The sequence below is a fragment of the Ranitomeya imitator genome, chromosome 1, assembly GCF_032444005.1.
Source record: "Ranitomeya imitator isolate aRanImi1 chromosome 1, aRanImi1.pri, whole genome shotgun sequence".
Taxonomy (NCBI): domain Eukaryota; kingdom Metazoa; phylum Chordata; class Amphibia; order Anura; family Dendrobatidae; genus Ranitomeya; species Ranitomeya imitator.
Genome location: NC_091282.1, coordinates 905,383,091 through 905,394,799, shown reverse-complemented (window position 1 = coordinate 905,394,799; position 11,709 = coordinate 905,383,091). Strand labels below are relative to the sequence as shown.

The 11,709-nt window shown below is 48.8% G+C and overlaps 1 protein-coding gene across 1 annotated transcript in view; it reads right to left on the bottom strand.

Annotated features, from left to right (window-relative positions):
- Positions 1-227: 227 nt before the first annotated feature.
- Positions 228-11,709, bottom strand: part of SDAD1 (SDA1 domain containing 1) — a 108,409-nt gene continuing 96,927 nt past the window's right edge. The window contains exons 21-22 of the mRNA XM_069743401.1: positions 2,011-2,172; positions 228-299 (exon numbers count right to left, since the gene is read on the bottom strand). Coding sequence (XP_069599502.1) covers positions 249-299; positions 2,011-2,172 — 213 coding nt within the window. The 3' untranslated portion in view covers positions 228-248. The remainder of the gene's footprint in view (positions 300-2,010; positions 2,173-11,709) is intronic.

Sequence of the window (11,709 nt, the reverse complement as noted above, 5' to 3'; positions counted from 1 at the left end):
GATGAAATGGTCCGGGGAGAAGCTGGCCCAAGATGTCATCAGACTAGTCAAGTCTCTCTCTATTGCTCCTGGCCGGTTTGCCCTGAAACACAGCAGGGAGGCTCCTATTCATGGTGCCTGTGGTTTGGGCAGCATCAATGTTCCAACAGGATCCATTCAAAAAAATTTTTACACAAAACTTTAGAGCAGGGTAACAAAACGACGTATACAATAATCAGTAAACTACATTTTAACAATAGAAAATACTTTTATTTATTAAGTCGTTTTCGCTTTTTCAGAAGTGATTCTCGCAGAGCAATCTGAGGAAAGAAAACAAAAAGATTTTAACTATGAGATACTAAACTATTTGTTAAGTCACTGTTAGGGTATGTGCATATGGAGGCTTTTTTTTTCTCTCAAGGTTATCAAAAACTGAATTTTTTAGTACAAACCGCTTTAGGAAACAGTCCTTCCTTGAAGTTTTTGAAGGTGTTTTCGTTTTGTGAAACAGCTTTCATGGTTTTTTTTTCCTGTTTGGAATGTTTTCCATCAGGAGACATTTCAAAGTAGTAATATACACTTTTTTCTACCACAGGGATTTTTTTTTTACATTTTTTTAAAGAATTAAGGAGAAGGAAAATGCTAGAAAGAAAATGATTACAAAGCCTTCATTAAACAGTATTTGAGCAATTTTTCACATGTCTTTAGGAGCAAACCTGGTTCAAAAGACTCCTAGAAAAAAACAAGACATACCCTTTACACTTTAATCACCTTTCACGAATTTTTTTTGAATGAGCATGCATTTGTACACGAGCAGTAATACCATTTCTGGCCATTAACCCCTTTACGGACATCCACTGCTCATGTGCAGCGCAAGTCAGTAGGTGTGTGGAGCGGGCTCACAAGGTGAGCTCGCCCCATACTCGGCAAGTAACGGCTGTGCGTTAGGCTAAGGTAACACAAGCACATATTGTCTTATCTGAGAGAATTGGGCCGATAATGCAAATCACACTCTGATCAGTGTTCGATTAGAGTCTGGTTTGCATTATCGACCCGGTTCACTTGGATAAGAGAATATACACTATTGCGTTTCTCTCAGTTGAGGAGAAGGTGGTAGAAAATATTTTTTTGTTGGATCGCACAGAATACTGGTCAGAACAGGGGCTTCCCCCACCCATCAGCCCATGGCGGTTTTATTTACAGGTGGATCCTACCTACCCATATAAATGTAGGCTATCTGCCCAAAGAAGAATCGCATTAGGATAGGTCCCCAGCAAAAGAAGATTGCCTTGTGATTTGCTGCTGAGCATGCATGAATTGGCCAAATGATGTGCTAAGTATCTTTGTTTTTTCCCCCATTTTCTAGATATAGAAAGATATAATTCATGTTTACATGCTATAGCATTACTGATATTTTTATGCATGAGATCTTACAGCCAGGATCTGCCAATAAAAGCTGCAGGTGGAACGGAGTTCTGCACACAACTGTTAACCTGTTAAATGCCAATGTCAAACCCTCGACAGCAGCACTAATAGTACACTGGATTGGGGGAGCGTCATTTCATGTGCCCATCGGAGCGCTCATGATGCGATTGCAGGGATATATATATATATATATATATATATATATATATATATATATATATATATATATACACACACACACACACACACACACACACACACAGATATATAACAAAGCAAAGTTTGTCATCCTCATTTGTACTGAATGAAAAAAGAAAATAGCAGAAAGTGTTGCTATTCGTTGACCATACACCACCTCCTTAGATATTTGATGTGGTTTGCTCCCACCATATATTATGTATGAGACAGTCGAATTCGTCCCTTTTTGAAAACCTGTGCGGTACAATAATCTGTTCCTGCTGACATTAAGAAGCATGTTCACATCACACTGATTAACATGCGTCTGTGGAAAGCTGATGGCTGCACTCTCTTATGTGCACAGCTATTGCCAATGTACAGCTATTGCCAATGTCGCCATCCTATGTTCGAGTGGTCAACTAGCATTACCTGCTTATCTCTGAATGAACGCTTGTTTTTGGTTCGAATGTTCTGGCTGTATCTCATCATCATATAGTTCTTATTCCTTTTCTTCTCCTTGTTGGTGGTGCTGGCATGTGGATTCATTCTCATTTTTTTCTTCACAAATTCTTTTCTGTCCGTCTTACCAGCCTATAAAATAAAATGGTCGAGAATCCGTCAAACAGTAAAAAGTTTCATTTAAAAGCTTATCTGAGATACGTTAGTACAGAGCTGGGCAAAGTGCAGCCCATATTCAGCTGTCTGGCTGTTCCAGACCAGCACGCAGACAGACAGCCAAATAGGCAGCACACCATGCCCTTGCTACTGCCAGCTTCTTGATGTCACCTCAGGATGCAGACATCGGTGAATGCATGATTGATGAGGATGAAGCAGCCATCATCATCTTCCACCAAGCAGCATGTGCAACAGACACAGCAGACGTGATGATGTCACTAAATGTCTGCTGTGCGGAGAGTCAGTGCACCAGAGACGGGAGCAGAGCGCCAGGGGAAAGCGAGCGACGGTGAGCATGTTTTTTTTCTTTTTCATGTGTATGGAACGTTTGCATATCCATAAGGGGCTCATACTGTATACTAATAGTGTATTTAGGAGGCTATGTGGGGGCTCATACTGTATCTAGGCAGCTATGTGGGGACTCGTACTGTGCATAGAGGAGCTATGTACGGGCTAGACGGTATATAGGGAGATGTCAGCATACTTAATTCTGCTCAACATTAAATGATCATATTAATACAAAATAATAATTAATATGATATTAACCCCTTGAGCTTTTTTCAGTTTTGTGTTTTCGTTTTTCGCTCCCCTCCTTCCTAGAGCCATAACTTTCTTATTTTTCTGTCAAGATGGCCATGTGAGGGCTTAATTCTTGCGGGACAAGTTGTACTTTTGAACGACATGTCATGTACTAGAAAACGGGAAAAAAAAATTCAAGTGCAGTGAAATTGCAAAAAGAGTGCAACCTCACACTAGTTTTTTGTTTGGCTATTTTGTTAGGTTCACTAAATGCTAAAACTGACCTACCACTAGGATTCTCCAGGTCATTATGAGTTCATAGACACCAAATATGTCTAGGTTATTTTTATCGAAGTGGTGAAAAAAAATTCCAAACTTTGCTATAAAAATCCAGCATCAACAACCATAGAGGTCTCAAGTAGACCTCTGGTTGTCATGCCAACGCACCGATGACCCACAATCATGTGACAGGGTCATCGGTGAGCGCATTTCCAGCTGGCTGCGCTTGTGAAATGCCGCTGTCAGAGTTTGACAGCAGCATTTACCTAGTTAATAGGCGCGGGTAGATCGTGATTCCACCCATGCCTATTGCCATGTCCCAGTTTTGATGCGGGCTCACCGCCAGAGCCCACATCAAAGCAGGGGTACTGTCATTGGATGTACTATTCCATCCGATGGCAGAAAGGGGTTAATATGGAGCAGACTTAATTTCCACCTATTGGTTTGCCCCTCCACAACAGTCAGTCTCTCATGTGGCCCCTCAGGAAAATTAATTGCCTACCCCTGAATTAGCGAAATAACCTGCTTGACAATAATTTAGAATCTATCTTTATGAAAACTATATACTTTCTCGTACAGCGTAAAAAAAATAAATGACTGTAGAGAGTGCCAGATTCCATGCCTTTGGCCGCTTTAGTCTGTGGGTTGCCTCTGACACTGCTACCAAGCTGCGAGTCCTGCCCCGTGGCTACGATCGCTCTGATTGGCTGTTGAAAGTGAAACTGCCAATCAGAGCGATTTGTAATATTTCACCTATTAAAACTGGTGAAATATTACAATCCAGCCATGGCCGATGCTGCAATATCATCGGCCATGGCTGGAAACACTAATGTGCCCCCACCCCACCGATCGCCCCCCCAAGCCACCGATCTGTCCGGTACAGCGCTCCGGCTCCCCTCCGTCCTGTGCTCCGCTCCCCCAGTGCTCCGATCCAACCCCCCTGCACTCCGATCCCCCCCCCCCCGTGCTCCGATCCACCCCCCCCCCCGTGCGTTCCACCCCCTCGTGCTCCGTTCCACCACCCCCGCGCTCCGATCCCCCTCCCCCCATGCTCCGATCCCCCTCCGTGCTCCCCCCCACCCCATCATACTTACCGATCCTGCCGGGGTCCGTCCGTCTTCTCCCTGGGCGCCGCCATCTTCCAAAATGCAGATTCGTTCCAAAGTGCATTTTGATCACTGAGACATAATCTATCACAGTGATCAAAATAAAAAAAATAATAAATGACCCCCCATCCTTTGTCACCCCCATAGGTAGGGACAATAAAAAAATAAAGAATTTTTTTATTTCCCACTAAGGTTAGAATAGGGTTAGGGTTAGGGCTAGGGTTAGGGTTTCGGTATGTGCACACGTATTCTGTTCCTCTGCGGATTTTTCCGCTGCGGATTTGATAAATCCGCAGTGCTAAACCACTGCGGATTTATGGCGGATTTACCGCGGTTTTTCTGCGCATTTCACTGCGGTTTTACAACTGCGATTTTCTATTGGAGCAGTTGTAAAACCGCTGCGGAATCCGCAGAAACAAGTGACATGCTGCAGAATGTAAACAGCTGCGTTTCCGTGCAGTTTTTCTGCAGCATGTGTACAGCGATTTTTGTTTCCCATAGGTTTACATTGAACTGTAAACTCATGGGAAACTGCTGCGGATCCGCAGCGTATTCCGCAGTGTGTGCACATACCTTTAGAATTAGGCTATGTGCACACGGTGCGGATTTGGCTGCGGATCCGCAGCGGATTGGCCGCTGCGGATTCGCAGCAGTGTTCCATCAGGTTTACAGTACCATGTAAACCTATGGAAAACTAAATCCGCTGTGCCCATGGTGCGGAAAATACCACGTGGAAACGCTGCGTTGTATTTTCCGCAGCATGTCAATTCTTTGTGCGGATTCCGCAGCGTTTTACACCTGTTCCTCAATAGGAATCCACAGGTGAAATCCGCACAAAAAACACTGGAAATCCGCGGTAAATCCGCAGGTAAAACGCAGTGCCTTTTACCCGTGGATTTTTCAAAAATGATGCTGAAAAATCTCACACGAATCTGCAACGTGGGCACATAGCCTTAGGGTTAGGGTTGGAATTAGGGTTGTGTTTAGGGTTAGGGGTGTGTTGGGGTTAGGGTTGTGATAAGGGTTATGGCTACAGTTGGGATTAGGGTTAGGGGTGTGTTGGGGTTAGTGTTGGAGGTAGAATTGAGGGGTTTCCACTATTTAGGCACATCAGGGGTCTCCAAACGCAACATGGCGCCACCATTGATTCCAGCCAATCTTGTATTCAAAAAGTCAAATGGTGCTCCCTCACTTCCGAGCCCCGACGTGAGCCCAAACAGTGGTTTACCCCCACATATGGGGTACCAGCATACTGAGGACAAACTGCGCAACAATTACTGGGGTACAATTTCTCCTGTTACCCTTGTGAAAATAAAAAAATGCTTGCTAAAACATCATTTTTGAGGAAAGAAAAATTATTTTTTATTTTCATGGCTCTGCGTTATAAACTTCTGTGAAGCACCTGGGGGTTTAAAGTGCTCAATATGCATCTAGATAAGTTCTTTGGGGGGTCTAGTTTCCAAAATGGGGTCACTTATGGGGGAGTTCCAATGTTTAGGCACACAGGGGCTCTTCAAACGCGACATGGTGTCCGCTAACGATGGAGATAATTTTTCATTCAAAAAGTCAAATGGCGCTCCTTCCCTTCCGAGCCTTACCATGTGCCCAAACAGTGGTTTACCCCCACATGTGAGGTATCGGTGTACTCAGGAGAAATTGCCCAACAAATTTTAGGATCCATTTTATCCTGTTGCCCATGTGAAAATGAAAAAATTGAGGCTAAAAGAATTTTTTTGTGAAAAAAAAGTACTTTTTCATTTTTACGGATCAATTTGTGAAGCACCTGGGGGTTTAAAGTGCTCACTATGCATCTAGATAAGTTCCCTGGGGCGTCTAGTTTCCAAAATGGGGTCACTTGTGGGGGAGCTCCAATTTTTAGGCACACGGGGGCTCTCCAAACGTGACATGGTGTCCGCTAAAGAGTGGAGCCAATTTTTCATTCAAAAAGTCAAATGGCGCTCCTTCCCTTCCAAGCCCTGCCGTGCGCCCAAACAGTGGTTTACCCCCACATATGAGGTATCAGCGTACTAAGGACAAATTGGACAACAACTTTCGTGGTTCAGTTTCTCCTTTTACCATTGGGAAAATAAAAAAATTGTTGCTAAAAGATAATTTTTGTGACTAAAAAGTTAAATGTTCATTTTTTCCTTCCATGTTGCTTCTGCTGCTGTGAAGTACCTGAAGGGTTAATAAACTTCTTGAATGTGGTTTTGAGTACCTTGAGGGGTGCATTTTTTAGAATGGTGTCACTTTTGGGTATTTTCAGCCATATAGACCCCTCAAACTGACTTCAAATGTGAGGTGGTCCCTAAAAAAAATGGTTTTGTAAATTTCGTTGTAAAAATGAGAAATCGCTGGTCAAATTTTAACCCTTATAACTTCCTAGCAAAAACAGGATTTTGGGTTGCTTACCGTAAAATCTATTTCTTGAAGCCTCCATTGGGGGACACAGGAACCATGGGTGTATGCTGCTGCCACTAGGAGGCCGACACTATGCAAATAAAAAAGTTAGCTCCTCCTCTGCAGTGTACACCCCACCGACTGGCATTAAACTCTTCAGATTGTGAGAAAGCAGTAGGAGATAATGAACAAGGTTGAAAAACCATAACCACAAACTTGAGAACTGTAAACGTGAAAACAGTCATCGAACAGATAACAGAAAACATTGGGAGGGAGCTGTGTCCCCCAATGGAGGCTTCAAGAAACAGATTTTACGGTAAGCAACCAAAAATCCTGTTTTCTTTATCGCCTCTCATTGGGGGACACAGGAACCATGGGACGTCCCAAAGCAGTCCCTAGGGCGAGAAAAAACAGACTTCCATCAGGTCAGAGGACTCACCACTGCCGCCTGCAGGATCCTTCTGCCTAGGCTTTCGTCCGCCGAAGCGTAGGTATGGACCTTGTAAAATTTGGCGAACGTGTGGATGGAAGACCAAGTTGCCGCTTTGCAAAGCTGTAGGGCGGAAGCCCTGTGGTGCACCGCCCAGGAGGCGCCAACTGCCTGGGTAGAGTGAGCCTTAATCCCAGGAGGGGGCACTCTGTTCTTGACCCGGTAAGCCTCCAAAATTGCCATTCTGATCCATCGAGCAATAGTCGCTTTAGAAGCCGGCTGGCCTCTGCGCGTGCCATCAGGAATGACGAAAAAAGAATCCGTCTTCCGGAAAGAGGATGTTCTATCCAGATAAATCCTCACTGCCCTGACGAGGTCTAGCTTGTTCAACGATCGCTCCAGAGGATGAGTCGGAGCTGGACAAAAGGAAGGTAGAACGATGTCCTCGTTGAGGTGGAAGGTGGAAACCACCTTAGGAAGAAAAGAAGGTGGGGGTCGGAGGACCACCTTGTCCTGGTGAATGACCAAAAACGGAGGGCGGCAAGACAGTGCCGCCAGCTCGGAAACGCGGCGAATGGACGTGATGGCCACAAGAAAGGCCACCTTCCAGGATAAAACTGATAGAGGAATCTCCCTAAGAGGCTCAAAGGGAGAAGCCCTTAGAACGTCCAGTACCAGGTTTAAGTCCCATGCCTCCACAGGGGCCCTGTACGGCGGGACAGCGTGGGCTACTCCTTGAAAGAAAGTCTTAACCTGTGGCCGAGAGGCCAAGGTCTTCTGAAAGAGGATGGAAAGCGCAGAAACCTGACCCTTCAGGGAGCCAAGAGCCAGGCCCGAATCCAGTCCTGCCTGAAGAAAGGCCAAAAGAGAAGGCAGGGAAAAAACCATAGACGGAACGTGGTTGGACTCGCACCAACGGAAGTAAGCCTTCCAGGTGCGGTAGTAGATCCTGGAAGACGAAGGCTTCCGAGCTTGAATCATGGTGTGAATCACCCGGTCCGAAAGACCGGACGCTCTTAGAACCGCGGTCTCAACAGCCACGCCGTTAAACTGAGCGACCGAGAATTCGGGTGGCAGATCGGACCCTGGGACAGCAGATCGGGCCTGTCTGGAAGGCACCAGGGAGCGTCCGCGAGAAGGTTGACGAGCTCCGCGAACCAAGCTCTCCTGGGCCAATCCGGGGCGATCAGGATGACCGGCACCCCTTCCGCTTTGATCTTCTTCAACAGCTTGGGAAGTAATGGAAGGGGTGGGAACAGGTAGGGCAGCTGGAACTGTGACCAAGGAATGCCCAGAGCATCGACGCCCACTGCAAGAGGATCGCGGGACCTGGAGACAAACTGCGGAACCTTCCAGTTGATTCGAGATGCCGTGAGATCCACATCCGGAGTCCCCCATCGAAGACAAATCTGATGGAAGACCTCCGGATGCAAGGACCATTCCCCTGCCGCGAGACCTTCGCGGCTGAGAAAGTCGGCGGCCCAGTTGTCCACGCCGGGGATATGCACCGCGGATATCACCGGAACCGTTGCCTCTGCCCAAAGGAGGATCTTGGATACCTCGGCAAGAGCTAAGGAGCTCCGAGTCCCCCCCTGATGGTTGACATATGCCACAGCCGTGGCGTTGTCCGTCTGGATCCGGACTGGAAGGCCCCTGAGGATCCTTTCCCAGTGGCGGAGGGACAGAAAGATGGCCCGAATTTCGAGGACGTTGATCGGCAGAGAAGACTCCTGCGGCGACCAACGGCCCTGAACCGTCAGGTGGCGAAAAACCGCACCCCAGCCGATCAGGCTGGCGTCCGTTGTCACTACCTGCCAGTGAACCGGAAGGAAGGACCTGCCTTGGGAGATGAGAGGTGACGTCAGCCACCAGTTCAGAGACCGCTTGACCCGAAAAGAGAGTCTGATCGGCCGATCCAGGGAGAAGACCGACCTGTCCCACTGAGACAGAATGGCTTGCTGAAGGGGTCGAGAATGGAATTGGGCGAAGGGAATCGCTTCCAAGGTAGCTACCATCCTCCCCAGAACCTTCATGGCCGATCGGAGGGAGGGAGGCCGAGAACCCTGGAGCAAGCGTATGTCCCGACAAAAAGTGGATCTCTTGTCTTTGGGAAGGAAGACTCTGGTCTGATGAGTGTCGAAGAGCATGCCCAGAAAGATGATGCGCTGAGAAGGAATAAGGCAGGACTTCTTCCGGTTGACCAGCCACCCGAAACGGGCTAAGGTGTCGAGAACAATGGACAGGCTTTCGTGGGCCTGAGCAAAGGACGGAGCCTTGATGAGGATGTCGTCGAGGTATGGAAAAAGGACCAAGCCTCTGACTCTCAAGATGGCCATCAGCGCCGCCATGATTTTCGTGAACACCCTTGGCGCGGTTGCGAGACCGAACGGCAGGGCGACGAACTGAAAATGATCTTGTTGCACTGCGAAGCGCAGGAAACGGTGATGTCCGGGAAATATCGGAACGTGTAGGTAGGCGTCCTGGATGTCTATAGAGCATAGAAATTCCTGAGCCTCCATGGAAGCAATTACTGAACGAAGGGATTCCATCCTGAAGTGTCTCAGGCGAACCCTCCTGTTCAGCAATTTGAGGTCCAGAATGGGACGAACCTTGCCGTCTTTTTTCGGTACCACAAAAAGGTTCGAGTAGAAACCCGTGTACCGCTCTTTTTCTGGGACGGGAACGATTACCCCGGATTTGAGCAGAGAAGCGATGGCTGCGAAGAAGCCCGGAACCAGAGCGGGATCCCTTGGAGGACGGGATTGGAAGAAACGATCCCTGGGTCGGGAGGCGAACTCTATTTTGTATCCCGAGGATACAACTTCCCTGACCCATGCATCCTCTACCGCGGAAATCCAGACGTCCCTGAAACGGAGAAGACGGCCCCCCAACCTGGGAGTTGGGCTGGAGTCTTGCCGAGTCATGCGGAGGTGGATCTTCCAGTCCTGGGCCTGGACGATCTACCTTGGGAATAGCGAGGACGCCAGGACGGAGTGGGCCTGAAGGACACAGCCTTCTTCTCTTGACGTGCCTGTGGCCTCTGTTGCTGCTGGGAAAAAGAGTTTGATGCAGCGAAGCGACGAAAAGGCCGAAAAGAGCGAAACTGCCGTCTAGGAGGAGGGCGACGAGGCTTAGCCTGGGGGAGAATAGAACTTGTACCCCCGGTGGCGTCCTTAATGATTTGGTCCAGCTGGGAACCAAAGAGACGAGAGCCCTGGAAGGGCAGACTAGTGAGGGACTTTTTGGAGGACAAGTCCGCCTGCCAGGCCTTGAGCCAAACGGTCCGGCGGATGGCAACGGCATTGCTGGAAGCCTGAGCCGCACAAGATGCGACATCCAGGGAGGCGGAAACCAGGTATTCACCAGCGTGGGAAATCTGGTTGGCAAGTTCCGCTAATTGCGCGGGAGGTGCCCCGTCCAGGATACCTCGCCGTAGATCCTTGGCTTATTTTGAGATGGATTTTGAAGCCCAAGTGGAAGCAAAAGCTGGACATAGCGCTGCTGAAGCCGCTTCGAAGGCAGATTTTGCGAAGGATTCTATAACTCTGTCGTTAGAATCCTTCAGAGATGCTCCGCCGGACAGTGGAAGCACCGTGTTGGTGGACAGCCTGGAAACAGGGGGATCCACCGAGGGGGAGACCGTCCAATTGGCGGTAAGTTCTGGTGAAAAAGGATATAACACCCACAGGCGTTTTCCCCTCTGAAAACGTCTGATCGGATTCTCTCTCTCCCTGGCCAAGATTTCCTCGAATTCAGGATGAGGAGCGAAAAATTTTGAAGGTGGTTTGGCCCGTCTAAACGAAACCGCCTGATCTGCGGGTTCCGTAGAGGGATCCTTGATGCCGCAGGTTTGGTTTATAGCCCGAATGAGGTTCTGGACCGTCTCACTCATGGTGGCGATCTGGTTAGGATCCAGCTCCGAAATATCCTCTGAGGGCGCATCAGATAATGCCTCGCCTGACTCAGGGGAGGAGGATCGGTGGGACACCAACCGCGGGGGAGGGCCGTGCGGCGAGATGGAACGCGAAGAGGACTCAGACAGACGTTCCTGTCTGGACCTTTTGTAGCTTAGCAAGGAGGGTTCGGGCGGCGGTTCCTGCGACCCGCTGGCCACGGCAGGTGTCTGCAGGGGTAACCGATCCAGCGCGGACACCAGGGTTTGAGATACCCGTGTTAAATCGGCCACCAATTGTGACAGAGAGGCGGCCCAGCCTGGGATGGGGGGGATCACTCTCGGGCGGAACAGCCGGGGGATCCTGGGCGGTGGGAACAATCGGGTTGCTGCAGGACTGACACAGCGGGGAGGACTGACCTGAGGGAAGTTTGCTGTTACAGGACGAACATGCAAAGTACGTGACTAAGGCAGAAGATGAAGAAGTAGGGGGACGAGAGCGGCCCCCTTTAGAAGACATTTTGAGAGATCCCTGAAGATGCCAGTGGGTTAGGGGACAGTGGGCAGAGAAGGGTGTCAGTCTGCAGTGCAGCTACTCACGGACCCGGTCCTGGAGATGTCCCACTTGTCAGCGGAGAACTCCTGTCCTGAGGGCGCAGATCGCTGAGCTCACAGAAAAAAACACGTGCGGGGCTGAGCAGGTGCTGCTGTGGAGTGCACACCAGAAGAGTGACTAATCCCTGGAGGAAGTGGGCGGATCCAGCCACGGAGGCGCCGGTGGGCAGGACAAATATGTCGGGCGGGAAAAAAAGCCCGCCCGCAGACCG